Here is an 18402-nt window from a genome sequence, read left to right on the forward strand (position 1 = left end):
ATTATTGTACTCACCCTGTAACCTTTTTAAACAATTGTAAAGTATTAACTTTTCTCTCCGTAGTTCTGTATTTATCTTTTGACCACACCCTTCAAAAGTGAGACACGCCCTTTTTGTCGACATAAAGCACTTCTTTACCCCTCCAAATTTTTTGGCTTCACTCCTGTTGAAATTTCCAGAACATAAAGAAACTGGAGTACGCAACATCGACCTTTGTTTCTTTTGAGTACAGGGCCACCGGACGCAGGTTTGAACAGGGAGGGGGGCCAAAACGAATTAAAAGGGCACGAATATTTTTTATCCGAAACATTAGTAAGTGCCAAAAATGGTACAGATTTCATGGTAATTTAGACATTTATATTGAAACACGCTGAGCATAGTAAGAACCATCTTCACTGAAAGTAGAAAGCTGGCTATGTACTCCATTTAGGGACCACGCACTCTTGATCATAATTAATACGCTATACTTATTTTCCTTATAATTTGCATTGTAAGTGGATTCGGCCCCGGGTAGGAAGCAGGCACACACCCTTCTTTCATACTTGTGACAATATACTCAACAAAAGTTCAGATCTATTGTAACATACCAACGAATCCAACCCAAAATATGAACTGAATAGAATTTTCAAATTCTTAGTCTCTATATAGTTCAAAACCAATTCCAGTCCCTCTCCCTTTCAAAGCGAAGTTTCAGTCTCTATAGATATTAAAAGCCCATTCGAATAATGATTTTAATTTTCTTACTTTTATATTTAAACAATTAAGTCCCCCTTGGCATTCGCGCCTTTCCATCACCACTTGAACACATAAATTTGTTCGCCTTCGTGGATTTTTTTTTTGAAAGCAACATAATTTTTTGAAGTCATCTTCACGCAATCGGCTGAAGGTGCGAGCACATCCTTCGCTACCATAGCAAAATTAATTTGCAACATTGTTTTGGTTTATCTCATCAGTCTTATGAACGAAACAAATTTTCAATTCTCCTTAGATTTGATCCCGGCGGGCTCAGTCAGTTGGTCAAACCAAAGATAATGGAAATCTTTGGTCAAACGTATTACATGTGAGTTCCGAAAAACTCTGAGAAAGGGTGGTCTGGAAGCTTGAATTCTAGGACATAGGATCTTGAAAATAGGGTTGCTTTTTTAATCAGTCAGAGGAAACACAAAAGGGATTTACAGATATGATGTTACAGATAATTTTTTAGGAAACTAATGGCAAATTGAAGTCTTTTTTTAAGTCTTTGCTAGCATGTACTCATTGCAGGGACACAACTTTTGCATTTCTTCATAAAAAGTAAGCAATGTAATGCAGTTTTAGTTTTGCACCATAAGGGATTGTTGTTAAAACCAAATTTAGTGAACTCTGCTTTTTGATATACCTAGATATAAGTTTAAGAAAAAGAATGGTTCGAACATGAATTGGTATCAAAATTCCTGCTGAAGCTTGAATATTCACAGTGAAAAGAGTTACACAATTTTGGCAAAGTCAAACAATAGGGACATTTTACGCAACACAGAATCAGAGATAGGGGTCCAGTTTCTACTTTCAGGAATACACACAATATACATTGGACCATTTGACGGTGCATGCCGAGGATTTGATGCGGACCTTTCAGTGATGCATTTGTTGCTGAAGATATACTAAAAACATTTTTTCGCGAAACTGGCAGTCTCCTTCACAATTAATATTGTTTATCACAGGAGCTTGCACTTTTTGCATCAAGACCAAGTAAAAGTTTAAGGAAATTTCAGTGAATGGTCCTCCAAGAACGCCCAGATTCAAGTTATTTTACTTAGCTTCTAAAGGCAGAATATATGGCAATGAAAAAATACACGCAATATATTTTTCAAAAAGGGGCACTTGTTTCTACTTTGTGCAAACAGGGGGGGCCTTGTTCCGGAGGCCCTGGAGTGTAGTTCAATAAGGGCCTGTTTACATGGATTTTTTTATTCTGGAGTAAAGACTTGAAATAACATCCCATTGCAAATTAGAACAAGTCCCACAATCACTACATATTCAAAAGGAACTGAAGGATTTCCTTCAAAATTAGCATCCTTCCCGAAACACGATCTCCAGGAAGACCGGTAAACCCAGACTGTTCTAGTCTCTTTTTTTGCTTTCTTTATCATACGATGCAGTGGCACGGTGCCAGAGGGGCAGGGGGCATGGCCGCCCCTGAATATGGGCGCAATTGAAGGTAAGGGGGCGCCAAAATTGCTTTACTGTAATATTTGACCCGGGTATTTTGCTAAAGGCCAGTTTACACGATCATATTCTTGTCACATTTGCATCACATATTTTATGTAATCACAGAATGTGATCGTGTAAACGACCTTACAAGTTGCTTGAAGTTGTACGAAGCAGCAAGAATTAATCCTTTTAAATTGCCTGTTAATTCGATGTCACAGATTTTTCATTTGACCAGTGATGAAATGGAAATGTCTGTGATGCAATTTTTTCAAAGGCACCGACAAGTCTTTGCTGCCTTGGGTAGATCGGGAACTCTTTCCCCAAAATTTTATCATCGACATACAAAATCGATCCAGGATAGATTGGGGGGCATACTAAAATTTCATACAGAACTGCTGTTTAGTTTTCCCCAGATTTCGAGTTTAATTCATTTGTATCTTTATTCAATAACTATTTCTGAATTGTGAAACAGTGTTGAAGCCAATCAAGATATTTTAGTCAAAAATATTGATCCCTTTGTCGATGTCTCGTCAATTTGAGGTTTCTTTCTATTCGTCGCAGAATGTGCTATCAATCATTGACCAAAATTATTTACCTTCCTATTGTATCTAAAATAAAACGCAAAAATTGGCTTGTTCGGTCATTTAAGAGTGTGGGCTTATTAACAATTTTTCTTCGACGGCGGGGGCTTATTCGCGGGGGGGGGGGGGGCAATTTATTAACTAACACTAGATACATCCAAGCCTCAAATTATCAAAAAATAAGAACATTGAGCCTAGTCAGAAAATATCTGGTCCTTATAAAAATGACCGTATTCAAGACGCTTTCTAAGCTGGAATGAAATTAAATTCTTTTCAGATTACTGGCTGCCGAAAATATAGAAAACCTAAACTACAATCCTGGCCAAAAGTTATTGGACTGGCTGGTAAATGGTAGTCTTCTTGAACAAATACGCTCCCCATCCCCCACAGTCGATGTTGATACGCTTATTTCTACTCATTTCGATTGCCGTTACTTTGATAACATTATTGGGGCAAAGTTTCCATTTTATTGGGTTTTTCTCAAGTCCACTAACCTTTTGGCCAGGATTGCAGGCTTCAGCCAACCAAAAAGGCTTCTTACGCACTGAACCTCCTTATCGAGCATGACGAAGTGCTTCAGTGGCATTCCTCGATACATTCTTGACGAGGACTTTGGTTGCAACAGAACTAAGTAGTAAATTTTCTTACTTTGTAAACAAAAGATCATTATTAAATTGATCGATTAGTCAGTTCCAACTTTTGCTTAGAATCACTCCGATCGACATACATATCTCGTAATAATGGAAATAGTAAAAGCAAACAAAAAATGCACCATCAAGTTACCATTGTCAATAATGATGTTTTATTCTAATGGCTAAAGAAGTGAGTGAATTATTGCACAAGTAAAGTGACACTGGCGATGCACACCGTTATGCAAGTGCTGCAGCCATTGCAACGGTGAAACAGCCTTGAAATTACATAAACAAATAAATCATTATCACATTGCGCTGTCAGAGAAAATGGACAAAGCTTGACTGATCCTGACTATTACCATTGATTCTGTGCGTTTCCTTGAGCTTTAGATCACTAGGTCCTCAAAATTCTCGACATTAGCGTATAGTTAACACTTCAGGCAAGGTACCTCTCATGGAGCAGAAAATATTTTAAATGAATTTCCCAGTAACGTAATGCCACAGTCATTTGGATAGTATATTACAACATGATAAAATTTTACCAAAATGTTAAAAAACAATGCAACTGGTGCGAGGAATCAAAGCTACATGCCACAACATTATCACATGCTGCATTTAGATATTGCTGCTGACCAGGAGCTTATAACCGATTTCACAAAGTACAATAACAAATCAAATACAGGAAATAGGCCGTGCGAAACCCCATATCATTCAGGGTAAAGCCAATTTGAAATCATAAGAGATATATGGGGGAGAGGGGGCAGGGGGTGTTTGTGGTGGATAGCATGGCTCTATACAGGGACTCCTTTCCAAAATGAATCCGACTTCGTGTGAACTGGGCCTTAACACGAGTCTGATTCCTGCAGCCGCACGATTCTCTTTTGCCAAGAAAAATCAGCTCGTTCAAAAAGAATAAAGTTGTGGTACATAATTTGAAACACTGAATACTGGGCTTCATTCTCAGGTGGTCTGGAACCCAAAAAGAGCTTATCTACTAAGGAGCGTTCTTTAAGATATCTGAAAAAATATATGCACAAGAAAAGCCGAGTAGATGAAAACACATAGAAGGGTATCTGCTTCACAAAAGTATGGAATACTAGCGGATGTTCACGGGCTGAAGTTCAACCCATTGCATGGCACTTTGCCACTACTCAGATTGTGAATCATGGCCGCTATTTGCGAATGTTTATCGAGCTGCTGCTTCAACTCTTTTATCACTTCATCTTTCTTTGATATGTCTTTCTCATACTTTTCATTTAAAACTCCAAGAGATGATACCTAGAAAACAATATATTTTGTGTTTAACATTTTTCTATTTGAACTATAATGAAAATAGATGTAAAATAAGTTGCAAACTCAAAGTTTAGCATTCGAAAAAACAAAAACAGCAAGAAAAAAATAATGTGAATTCAGTAGTCAGAAAATTTCGCGTTAACTAGCAGAAGAGTTTAAAGTTTTGTAATATCTCACAATCACATGAAAAGCACGATTAAGAGAAGACAATCGCTGTTATGTGAAAATTGTAAACAAAATGTTTTTGGCAAGTTTTTAAGAAAAAGCAAGGGTTTCCTTTTGTCTTCTTAAATGCCAACCCTCAGCAATGCAATCCATACCTTGTGATTCAAGTCCATTTTTGATTTTTCTGTCTGCTTCAGTTTTTTCTCCACGTCTTTCATTTTTCTCTCCACTTCTTTGTTATCATTATCTCTTTCTTTCACTTCCCGCTTCAATGCTGATATTGATTTTAGCGATTCTAAAAATGCGAAAACGTATTCGATAGATGAGACGCAGACAAGAAGTTCGTGTTATCAAGCTTTATCGTCCCAAAATCCACCCTATGACCAGAAAAGAATAGGAGGAAAATTTTCTGCTTTAACTTATGTAAATCAATACTTAGCAATCCAGGCCACGAATAATAAACAAAGTTTCAACAAAAATAAGAGGGAAGCACAAAACAAAGAAATTTGTGCTGCAAATCCAATTTTTTTCATTACCTTCATTTTTCTTTTCTAGCTCACATAACCTCTGCGATAAAATTTGTCGTTCTTTCTCGAGTTCTTTTACTTGTTGAACGAGTCTGAATGGAAGCATAAACAATGTCAAAATCTTAGTTATCGTAAGTAAACAAAAATTTGACCAAGAGCAGCATTTTATCGCGAAATGCCAGCCCTAAATAATAAATTCATTAACGCTCAAATAGCTCCTGACTACATTAAAATCAGATATCAAGGAATAGTTAATAAAGACAAATTAAACACTGTTATTTACCTTAATTGAAACAAATGAATTGAACATACCTTTTTATGTGTTCCTGGTTGTTGAGTTTCTGTTTTTCTAATTCTTTGACAATTCCAAGCAAATTGGTCTTTTCCGTCTCCAATTCTTCAACCTGCGAGGTTAGAGAAACACAAGACATAACAACTTAAAACTTAAAAAACAAAAGTTCCGGGCCTAATGGCTGCCAGTTGGTCAGTGAAGTGGGCTTGAAATCTTAAATGCTGCAAATCTATTTATCCGAACAAAAATTCAAGATGTGCATTTAAGTAAAACGCTACACCGTAATTTGAGTGCATTAACATTTATCTAATTAGGATCTAATGAACGTTAGAAGAAGTAAGATTGTTATAATGCTAGAAAACAAATTACTGTATTATTTTCATAATTTGCAGTTGTTCAAGTTGTTAAAACGTTAATCATTATGTTGTTATGTATTCCATATTTTGTAGGAGATCTACGAATGCATTCAAAAAGGTCCATCCAGGACACCTTACCAAAAAGATGGAGAATGGCCTAAAAAGATGGAGAATGGCCTATGGGGTTGATTGCCTCAATATACCTTCCCAGTTAAACCTCCATTTGCTTCTTCTAAAACCTTCAACTTAGCTGCGGCCTGTTTCATTTTCTTTTCCCCTTCTTGTAATTCCTGATTTTGGTATTTTATTCTCTCTTCAAATTGAATAGTTTTCTTTACTGCATCTATTGTTAAAGGAAAAAATTGCAATTCAGTCAACAAATATCAACCACGAATCCAAATGTAAATGAGTGGAAAAAGCGATTTCAAAAGTTTGACAAATAAATAAATTTTAATCCAAAAATTTTGAGAAAGGGTTTAGCAAAAACGCTCTGTTTAACTCTAAAATAAAAATAAGACTATGGGGATGGTTACCATCAAGTTTTGACTCTTTTTCGTGAAGTATCTTAATTGTGCTTTGCTTTTCCTCTTCGCATTTCCGTAACTGCAGCAAGGAACTAGAGGAATTGATTAAAATGACATTATAGATTAAAAGCAGACCAGAAAAGCAAAACATATGGAATTATTAAAATCTCAATTTAAATTTGCAACTTGTAAACAATTGCTTTCTTTCAGTTTGAAACAGTGTTTGTAAAAAAGACAAAGAAAGAAAACAAAAATATCATCCATCAATGAGGTTTGCATTCACCAAAAATATAAATGGCTTACAAAAGAGAGAAAAGCTTTAGCAAACTTAATACAGGGAAGTGGTGTGTAAAGCATTCAAAAAAGGATGCCTACAGGACGTAAAATACGCACAGCTTCAAATTGTTACTGTGAAAGTATAGAAGGATCAAGCGAATATGAATTAAAAGTAAATAGGAAAAATATATACAATTTAAATTCATATTAACGCATTTTGAGTTTATTGCTTTTGGTGAGAAGGGGCAAGGGGCAAGGGGCAAAGCATTGGGTCTGCCACTAAAACTGGAGATGGCTCTCGGCAGCCTTGAGAGGAACAGATAATAAAACAGCAAATTAACAAAGTCTTTTTAAGATAAAGAGTTGCATGAAGCAGCAATAAAAAATGTAAGATGTACTCTAGTGTCTCTAATAGAAGGGGGAGGTAATAGAAGGGGGGGTGTTCATTACGACCAATTTTCAATTGAAGGGCGGTGCTAATAGAAGGGGGTGCTAATAGAAGGGGGTGTTCATGTCGGACAGTTTTCAATAGAAGGGGGTTGCTAATAGGAGGGGGTGCTAATAGAAGGGGGTGTTCATATCGACCAGTTTTCAATAGAAGGACGGTGCTAATAGAAGGGGGTGCTAATAGAAGGGGGTGTTCATGTCGGCCAGTTTTCAATAGAAGGGGGTTGCTAATAGAAGGGGGGGTTCAGGTTGGCTGATTTTCATTGAAATGTCAACAAATTTCAATAGCAAAGGGGAGCTAATAGAAGGAGTGGATATTGGTTAATCTTTTAATTGTAAAGCAATGGAATTAGTAGGATGGTGACACTGGTTACTTGATAATAGATAGATGGTTAGAGATAAAGATAGACAAATATAGCCAGGGAAATTATGACAATTAAAAAATAACTACATAACATAATAAGGGGAATTATTGACAAGTGAAAATTACGTGTTCTGGTCATGACAGGTTTGTAAAATTTAATAGAAGGGGGCTGCTAATAAGCGAGGGGGAAGGGCGAATTCTTCTGAAATTAACACACGGGCGGCCGTCTATTAGCAACACTAGAGTAGCTGCAAAAAGCTGGGAGACGCAGCTGCAAAGAAGCGGTAGGGTGCAGCTACAAAAGGGCTGGAGGATGCAGCTACAAAAGGGCTGGAGAATGCAGCTGCAAGCGGGCTGGAGGGTGCAGCTTCAAAAGGGTTGGAGGATGAAACTGCAAAAAAATTAAAGGACGTTGCGGCAAAAGAGCTGGAGGGTGCAGCTACAAAAGGGCTGGAGGGTGCAGCTGCAAAAGTTTGGAGCATGAAACTGCAAAGGAATTTAAGGATGTTGCGGCAAAAAGCTGGAGGATGCAGCTGCAAAGGACGTGGAGGGTGCAGCTGCAAAGGACGTGGAGGGTGCAGCTGCAAAGGACGTGGAGGGTGCAGCTGCAAAGGACGTGGAGGGTGCAGCTGCAAAGGACGTGGAGGGTGCAGCTGCAAAGGATGTGGAGGGTGCAGCTGCAAAGGAGCTGGAGGATGCAGCTGCAAAGGACGTGGAGGGTGGAGCTGCAAAGGACGTGGAGGGTGCAGCTGCAAAGGACGTGGAGGGTACAGCTGCAAAGTTCACCATTTTGAAAATGGGTTAATTTCTCCATTCAGAAGGTGATCTTTAATTGATGAGTTCATGATGCAGTTACTTTCTTTATGGCCTGACTGGGGTGTGATAAGCATGGTTTTGGTATTGTTATATGGTGCAAGTTTCCTTACCTTTCTTGTTGAGACTTCAAGTTTTCGTACTGCCTTTTCAAAATGTCATTTGCTTCAGTCATGTTCTTTTGTTCTTCCTCTGCAGCTATCAAGCCATTTCGTACTGTATTCAGTCTAGCAATAAAGCAGATTGAATTTTTGCTTAAAGCAGATTGAAAATAAACTGGGATTCAAACAAGGTCTACTCAAAAATCAAAACTTTATCGTGTTAGGATTGTAAATAAAAATGGCTGCTAATGTTACCTGTCAAGGGCTTCTTTGTGAGAAAGCTTTAGTTGGTGGTGTTCGGTGGATATTTCCGTTAAAGCTTTGTTTTCATCATAAAGTGAATCGATCTGCATCGCAAATAAAGAAAGAGTTTCTTATCAAATAAACAGCCTTCAAACAAAACATCAAGCAAAATGCATCAACTGCCTAAATAGAAAACATAATTCTGGAAGTGATTAGAGAATCGATGATGGTTGGATGATGAGAGAGAACTTTTGAGAATTAAATACCTTTGTTTCCAAGGATTTCATTTCCACGGTAAAGACATCGATCTGCAAGAACAACAAAATTATAATCTAGGAGGTAAAAATAAATTTGCTGTCTCCTGTGTCTTTTGTGCCTTTCATAAAATTAAAGGTGCCGAATACGTAACGGAACATATATTTGCAGGTACCAAAGTGCCGTTCTGTGTAGATGGGCAAACCTTGTGCGGAGAAACGATGACATTTACAAATCAACTAGCCATTGCCTTTATTATTTCCAAAACAAAACAGAAACAAAATACGTTTAATAGAGAGGAGGGTAGTTTACCTGTTCAAATTGGCTTTCTGATGTCTTTTGACTCTCAAGCAACAGGGAGCGGAGTTTCAAGCACTATCGAATAAAACAAATTTGTGATTAAATGATGCGGAATTCATTTGCTACAATTTTAATAGTTTTTGCGCCATGTTTAAATAGTCTCTTATAGAATCGTTACTAATACATTTTATGTAGCAATCTCGTTTTGAGAAAAAACAGCGGCGTAAATTAAATGTTGATTCGCAGAAAGATGATAACAGGCAAATCAAAGACAGGTCATGCTACAAGTAGGTTAATTTGAGATCTTTTGAAAACAGTCTGATTGAATTTCCCGCTTAAACACAAAAGCAGTACACGTAATACCTCAGCTTCGGATTGCGCACTCCTGCACCGGTACTGTGCGATGTAACGATCCGCCTGCGCAAGGGCTGCTGTTTTGGCATCCAAAAGGTCTTGCAAATGGCTCTCTTTTCCCTATAAACAAAAATGCAAGCGTGCTTAAGTCGCTCCATGAAATATTCCCTTTTTGCAAGTTTCCTATCAGGGAGAGAACATCATGCTAATAGCTTATTGCAAAATATTACCCCTACTTGATTATAAGCACATTCATTTGAGTGAAAGAAAAACAGCAAAGTTTACACATCGCTAAAACCGTTCTGCATATCGTGTTCATTGCATATCTGCATATCGTGTTCACTAAAGCTTATGATAGTGTGAATCGTGATATGCTCTTCAAGATTTTGGAGAAACTGGGCTGCCCCGCTAAATTTATTCGTATAATCCTAAAATTGCATTCTGGTGCCAATGCCAGAGTTATTATTGAAGGAGAATTTTCTAATCCAATAGCATACAACAATGGAGTAAAACAGGGTGCAAGCTCGCACCGACTCTTTTGGAATTTACGCTGCAGCACTATTGCACCTTGCCTTTAAAAACGTCAATCTATTATATAACATCGAAATTCGTTTTAGATATGGCGGTGACCATTTCGACCTGCAACGCCTAAAATCAAAATCCATTTAGCAATTACATTCGTGAGGCTCAGTATGCTGATGATTTCGCAATCTTCTGTCACAATGCTATAGGACTACAACTTCTTTCAACTCCTTATGATATGCTGTCCAAACAAATGGATCTCCGAGTAAACATCGAAAAAACAAAAACGATAAGTGTAGGTGAGAAGGAAAATTTCTCCATTGATGGAAAAGTTTTGGAAAGAGTAGATCGCTTCAAATATTTCGGCAGCTGGGTAACCAAACATTGCAAGTTAGATGATGAAGTCATGGCTCGCATTCAAGCTGCCGCATGTGTAGCAAAAAGGCTGAAGGACAGAGTTTTTAACTAGAGGGATCTAGCAACTGAAACCAAGCTTGAGGTCTACAATCAATGTGTTATTCCTATCATCAGGTATGGCAGTGAATCTTGGACTCTGTATCGTCATCATATCAAGAAGCTTAGAACGCTACAACAGCGACATCTTAGATTTATTCTTAAGATCAAATGGAACTATTTTGTCACAAATGAAGTGTTACAACGTGCTAAAACTGACTTCGCCGGCCTAGTCACGTTGCTCGCATGCCAGACGAGAGACCAGTCAAAAGCGTTAGATGGTGAACTCTCTGAAGGTACCAGAAAAGATGGTTGTCCATTTCTAAGATTCAAAGATACAATGAAAGATATTTTGGAAAGAGGTGGAATTCTTGACATGTGGAGAGGCATTGCCACTGATAGGGTAGAGTGGCGGAAATTAATCAGTAATGCATGTGCAAAGTCGAAAATGATGGGAAGGAGGACAATAAAGGGAAAAGACAAAAATGACATCAAGAACATCAGAAGAACTGACATCAAGAACATCAGAAGAACTGACATTCGGTTTATTGAACTTTAGTTGAATTTCTTTCTTTCGTTCTCATATTTTGTGTTATGCCCACGTCGGGTCTTGGGCGTGTAGGAATATTTCTAAAACTGCAAGGAGTGGCAAAGTAGAAGTTCAACTTGCGACTTACTTGAATTATTGCTAATTTGTGTTCGTATATATCCATTATCTCGGAAACCTTTGCTGAGTCTTTAATCTAAAATAAAACAACATATTCTAAATTTGATATTAAGATTAAATTTCAACCTTATATCTAAGTCTGATGTGAAGTACTGGAAAATCTTAATCTCGTTGGTCTTGATGGTTGATGTTGGGAATTATTGGTACTTTTTTGAGTGGCAAAATGCATGAAACGTCTTTGGGCAACTCTTCTTCATCAGATTCAATTTTTTCAACCTAGGATGGCACCACTTCTATCCCCTCAAGTATATGAATTATATCTGACTTTGATAGAAGTAACACTGAAATGAAAGTTTGAAGTTGGGATGAATGACTTAGGCCAATCCTAGATTAAGTTTTAGCATATTAGGTGTGCTATTTTTTTATTTTCTGAATCATTTGCTACGAATAAAAAACAGGTACTGGACTGAAGTACCCTACCTCAAGACCAGACGACACTCGCTCAGCCAGGGCAGAAATAGAATCAACGTGTTCCTCTTGTTTACTTTTTCCACCATCTCGCCTCGAATTGCTTACTATTTCATTCACAGAAAAGGATGCCACATTTGGATGGTAAGGAGGTTCTATAGATTGCTGCTTTCTCAGTAAAGCAGTTATTTCTTCGCGTTGTTTGTTGTTAGATGCCAAGAGGGTACTCAGTCTAAAAAGGAAAAAAGGTTTACATTTGTATTCAGTGAGAGAGCTGTCTTGTAATGTCCATCGATCATAACCGTGGATGAAAGATTAAAGACAGCAAATACGATTTGATTATTTCTAAGAACTAAAGAGAAAAGTGAGATAAGGGTAAGAAGTCGTATGATTTGATCCTGGAAACCACAGCGATCTTTTGAACTACACATAAAATCATAAGTCGAGAAAAAAGAAGAATTGCATCGAACTTTAAAAAGTATTGTCTTTTGACATTGAGGATCATGTGGTTCAACGGGCAGTTAAATAATTGGTCTAGGCTTGAGTAGATTCTTGAACCCTGTTAAAGTTGATACCAACATGAACAGGAAATTTCATTATCAATTATCTGCAGTAAGATAAGAAAACGTACAAATCAGGAGAAGATTTTGACAAGCTCAGCAACGTTTGGACAATTTTCATGGTGCGTTTCACTAAATCGGTGGAGGTGCTTGCTAGGCAACATGCCAGGAATGGCGGCAAATTTGAAGACTGCAGGATTCGAGTGTAAGCTTCCTGAGAAGAGAAAAAACGCTAATCGATGATAAAAATCAAATCAATGCCACAATATGCTTGAAAAAGCAAAGGCTGATTCAATACATAAATACTTGAAATAGAAATGTATCAGACAAATATAGATAAAGAAGTACTTTATAAAAGTACTTTATAAACCAAATGTCAAAGGTAGAAGATTTTGCAGCATAGAAAAAATTACATTATGTGAGGTTGAGGAAGTCACAAAACTGCAGGCAATAGAACTGGCAAATTAGGCACATTAAGGCAAATTACAAGAGCAAGTATCTATTAGAACTAATCCTGTTAAGGATTATCTGTACCTGTCCTTGCTTTGTGTACTTTATGACCAGGGACATGAGCTCGATAAAGGCAATAACTGCAGACGAAACCTCTTCTCTGTATATGATGAAAAAAATGCATAACGATAAGTCAGATTGAAATTCAACATCACCGAGAAACTGCAAGTCAGTCGTAAAAAATATCATGGCGACGAAAATTAATATCACAGCGAAATGAGTCAAATAAAACAAGTGGTAGAGTCAATGCTGACCAAAAGGAGTGTAGAAAAAATATCTCAACGAAAGTCTTTTTTTAATAAAAGCCAGGCATGGACATCTTCATGGTTGCCAAAATAGAAATCAACAAAATACCAAAAGAATGAGAGTAGGATGACATCATAAGAAGATGACATCATAAGAAGAGAATGGTGCAAACAAATCACCATGGCTTTAACTTAACCAGCTATTTTGCTGTTTTGTAAATGTACACTTTTTATCATATTATAAATTGATTACAGACAGATGCAAGAAAAAAACACAAAAGTACCGTGTCTAAAAGTATTTAAGAGGATAATTTATTTGCTTTGTTTGGAAACCGTAAGCAACAATCTAAAAATCAAACGACTATGTTAATTACGAAAATTGTTAAAGTGAAAAGTATGTGAAAGAATTTTCTTAATACCTGTGTTCGCAGCTTATACTCCTCGGTGAGCTCAGCTCTGTTGCAAATCGATCAAAAATAATTTCAATAAATCGGCAAATCGATTCGCACGAGATTGACTCAGTAACAGCACCGGTAAGCCTCTCTTCGCAGCAAAATATCATCAGAATCTCAATACTTCTTCGGATGTTCTCGTATCTTTCTTGCACGCTCGGGTAGTTTTCTTCTTCTTCCAGTAAATAAAGATGTCGTGCAAGCATTCTAATTACTTTCGACGAAGATTGGATGGAGGGGCTATTGGCCTGGAATGGACGCAAACATTGTGTTGCCTTATATCTCTTCACAACAACGAGACAATTTCATATTATCCTCAATGCTTGGTTAAATGGAGAATGATTAGTTGGTTAAGTGACTGTAAAGGCTGGGTTTTATTGATCTATAAATGCCAAAAATTGTAAAGCAACACCGGGCTGCTAAACTACCTAAAAAACTTCTTTCATTGGCAGCAAAATCTGCAGCGTTGTCCCTAGCTGTCTGCTTGATGTTTATAACCACCAGCCCCCACCAGCCCCCCACCCCAGTATTGAGTTTCCAGAACTCTTGCAAATTGATCGTCTGTAAACTGAGACCTTAATAACATCTTGAAGAAAACTTCAAAAGACAGCTTTATAGTCACATTTAATTTAATGTCATGAATTGTTTACAACCAAGACTATAAATTTGAAGAAGAAGATATAATGACCTGGTACAGATGCTTGAGGAACCTTAGCGCCAATGATGCAAGGGGGTGTCTTTTTGCAAGAAGCCTTCCACACAGTTCTAAAACTACTGACATACAGCTGTTAGTACCGTCCTTATCATTACAATTTTCATTACCAGCCTTTCCTTGTCCGTTCACATCATGCCCAAAATACAACTTTTCTAAGAGGCCACGAATGCTCTTCATGCTTATGAGCAATTGTAGAATCTTCTCAACTAGTTCTTCATCAACAGCTTTGAGCTTCAGTGCTAATTCTTTCATGTGAATTTGAAGATCAGTATAGTTGGCTAAATACTTCTGCATTCTTGTGCTTTGCATCAAGTCGTTTAGCAGATCACAGGCATATTTCTGCATGTTGACACTCTCTCCTTTCAAGAGTACATTGAATGTCAATGCAAATGTTTGATCAATATTATTCTTGTTGAAAACCTTGTAAAGAATGATAGAATGACAACATGAGCACAACATGAGGGCAAAGTTAGGGAATTACAGAACAGCAACTTCTGACAGTTGCTCTTGCAACAAATCAGGGAGTCTGGCAGCCTTGTATTGCATCTGTTTCATTATTTAGGGTTATAAGTAAAAATAAGGTTTGCACCAAAAGTAAAAATAAAAAAGAGTGCCATTTTTAGAGGCTTTACCTTTTCTTCACATAATTTCTAGTGCACAATTCTAAACTACATTCCTAAACCTATATTGCAATTTTCAAAAGAAAACTTTAAAAATTGGATATAAAATATATAGAATATATATACCAAGACTGAATTAGATTTGATGCTAAAATGCTCATAAAATGTAAGGGTTAGTCTTGTATTCAATATCAAATGCTGGAAAATGCGCTGTTGGGAATGCGATGTTGGGAATGCAATGTTGGGAATGCAATGTTGGGAATGCAATGTTGGGAATGCGCTGTTGGGAATGCGCTATTGGGAATGTGCTGTTGGGAATGCGCTGTTGGGAATGTGCTGTTGGGGGTGCATAGTCCTGGGTAACAGGCATTGTGTGGTAGCGTGGCCAGTTCCTTTTCACTCTGCTTTTACCTCCCTAGTATGTTTCAACTAGGTACTCATTTTCAGCTAAGTGAACTGAGGGTCGTCTGGGAGCCGGGGTTCAAACCTGGAGCTCTGGCATGTATTACCATGTGATTATAATGATTAAATGTGCAACAATTCAATCTCAGCTTCTTAATATCATATTTGGTTTGTTGCAATAGAACAGAGTAAAATCATGATATACCTTTTCACCAAGAGGCTCATCAGTGCAGATTGACAAAATTGAGAGTGCATAGATTATGTTCATCCAATTTGAATGAGACAAGAATGAAGCAACACTTCTAAAGAAGCCTTTGACATTTCCCTAAAATGGAAAACACATTCTATAAAATAAACGTTTTTCCAGCCTCAAAATGAGATGAAATATCTCTAATATACAAGATGAGATAAAGAGAGACATCTGACAATGTACCTTTTAATACAAAGTCGACAAACTTACCAGCTTTTTTAAATGGTCTTGAACAAGGAAATTATTCCTACAGAGATTTGTCAAAGATCCCAAACAATGAGTTGTCAGTACCGATTCAGGTGCCATACTGTGGAAAAAACAGAAGATGTTAAACTTGACTAATAAGCTGAGATATTGATAAATTTGGCAAGCTAATCTTACAAAAAATCAAGAGACCTTACATGAGCATGTACATAACAACATAGGAACAAAGAATTAGAAACTTACACTTTTGAAACGAGATACTTTATTAAACCATTCAAATCTCCAAGTGAATGTTGGACTTTGATGCCATATGTGACTAGTTGAACAAGCTGAAGACACTAAGCAAAAAACATACAAAGTCATGGATTAATACAGGTGAGAGAGATGATCTCTGGCAGATAAATGGCACGAGCTTTGTTTATTCTCTTGATATAAAATTTAATAATCTCATATTTATTTCATTTATTCTTCTTTGGATGTCATGATCAGCTATTATATGATCAAAATGTAGAATTTTTACTTTTTTGCAGTGTTAAGATACTTTGCTGAAAATTCATGCTGCTATTTGCAGATATAGCTTGCAAGAGGAAATTGCTAGATTAATTTACTTCAAATGAAATGAATAGTTTCAAGAAATAATTGAAAGTCATACTTGCAAAATTATTGATAGATCACTTGATGTTTGGTGTTGTATGATAAAATTGAACAATGTGGAAGGCAGATTAAATGTCTCTTGAAGGCTCAGTCTTATTTTAGATGATGCAGCTAAAATGAAAATTAGTTGTAACTGAATTTCAATGAAGGCAAATTGACTAAGTTGACCTTTATTTGTGTTTTCTTGCAAGCAAATGTTACCAATCAACTAATCTATTTTTTGGAAAAAAATTTTTCCAGCGTTTTTTATTAAACTTTGAGCACATCAAATAATGTCCCTCAGCTAATAGCAGAATGAAATATGTTGACAGCAATGTAATCAGCATTTGAATCATTGATGAATTTCATAGTTTGCATCTGGAAAAGCTCTCCCAAAACAAGGTACTATTGGAAAATTTCCTTGAACAACTAATAACGTCTGAAGAAACAGTGTATCAAAACTTCCTAAAAAGCTTTAAGAAACTCGAGTACACAACGCCAACATTTGTTTCTTATAAAAAATTGAGTGTGTCTGTATTCACTTAAAATGAAACTACCTCATTCATTATCAATGAATAAGATTATTTTTATTTTCAATATACTTTTGTAAAGTCTTGGTAATGATACACTACTAAAATGTATGAAAAAAGAGTTTTAAATGAGAAGTATAATAATGAGGGCGAAAGAAGTCTTCTGGCAAGACTTTCGCGGCTTGTTACAAGCAATACCGTGCTAATTATTGCTATCTCTCATACACACAATAATTCAATTTACCTAATTCATTCAATAATGAAATTGATGCTGCAAAAATCGATTCCTTCAGGTTAACTTCATTCAAAAGAGTGACGAATATAGACAACGCATCTGCATGCAGTAAGTTTCTGGGGTTGAAGCGACTTGATATATTGCGTTCTCCGTGGCTAGCAATACCAACAATTACCTAAAAAGATGAGATTAAAAGTTGACATCGTGTGACACTCTAAAACAGACATATGTATAGTTAGCTGTTTTGAGTCACAAAGAAAGTCCACACCATATGAATATCAAAATAAGCCATTGGCGATAAATTTTACAACTAATACTAAGAATAAAAAAAACATTAAAGAAACATATAAAGCTACGGTAGGCTAGGCCCAATAAGATGTCTATAAGTAGGAAGGAAAGAAAACTCACATTGATTTCGCGCTCAAGGTCTTTCCTGGAATCTTCAGAAGGATAATTTCTGTACTGGTTGAACGAGTTCCTAAGTGATCGTAAGCAAGTATCAAAGTCTACCTCCATGATGAAGGATTTTTTTTTAAATTTAGTTTTTAACCGCCTTGAAAATATGTTTTGAAAATTGCGCGCATTCAACTGCGCTTTCTATCGCGCAATGCAATTCAACAGCACGAACCGACACCGATACAGAAGCTACTTCAGGTAAAGCGGACTGAAAAATAAGCAGTTGCGTAGAAGAGAGGGTGAGAGCGGGCAAAAACCCCCCAGTAAAGCTAAACCATTACTTTGTAGGAAAAATTTCTGATCTTGTCGGATATATAATATTGTTGTCATCAGAAAGGTATCTAAGGCGAGTATAAAAATTTATGTCGTTGCTCTGAAACAGATTGGCAATCTCCTTTTTAAGAGGAGAAGACCAGAAAAATCTTCAAGTAGTATAATTTATAAAACCAGACTTTGAAAAAATCATGAGAGTTTATCTCCTGATTTATTTTAGTACCTATGTCTTTATGTCTTGCTCGAATGTATGAAAAATAAAATGCTCATTAGATTGTTGTCGGAAAATTTAAATTTCTCGTCCCTCCTATGAATTTTACTATCTACGCCACTGCTCATTAGCTACTAATAATTTATTTGTTGTCATCTTTTTTAGTACATGGGTCTCAAGATTAATCAGATTTCAAGAATAAATCAGGGGTCTAGTGTTAGGGGGCTCGGGGGCTTAACCATACTTGTTAATACAAACATTGACAAACTTCTACTTTGTCTAG

General features: G+C 36.7%; 1 protein-coding gene across 1 annotated transcript; it reads right to left on the reverse strand.

Annotated features, from left to right (window-relative positions):
• Positions 1-2896: 2896 nt before the first annotated feature.
• On the reverse strand, positions 2897-17790 carry LOC135681170 (protein CIP2A homolog L). Its single transcript, XM_065195493.2, has 23 exons — positions 17588-17790; positions 17189-17354; positions 16434-16546; positions 16025-16119; positions 15788-15884; positions 15533-15652; positions 14279-14725; positions 13558-13838; positions 12918-12993; positions 12455-12597; positions 11836-12055; positions 11366-11431; positions 9723-9833; positions 9372-9434; positions 9071-9112; positions 8817-8908; positions 8574-8687; positions 6570-6652; positions 6240-6379; positions 5701-5792; positions 5398-5480; positions 5017-5156; positions 2897-4681 (listed from the first exon to the last, which is right to left on the reverse strand). The coding sequence occupies exons 1-23, from the start codon at positions 17693-17695 to the stop codon at positions 4511-4513; spliced, it is 3063 nt and encodes a 1020-aa protein (XP_065051565.2). The 5' UTR covers positions 17696-17790; the 3' UTR covers positions 2897-4510.
• Between the last annotated feature and the right edge of the window lie 612 nt (positions 17791-18402).

This window comes from Rhopilema esculentum, chromosome 12, assembly GCF_057945365.1.
Source record: "Rhopilema esculentum isolate cy_ngs chromosome 12, ASM5794536v1, whole genome shotgun sequence".
Lineage (NCBI taxonomy): Eukaryota > Metazoa > Cnidaria > Scyphozoa > Rhizostomeae > Rhizostomatidae > Rhopilema > Rhopilema esculentum.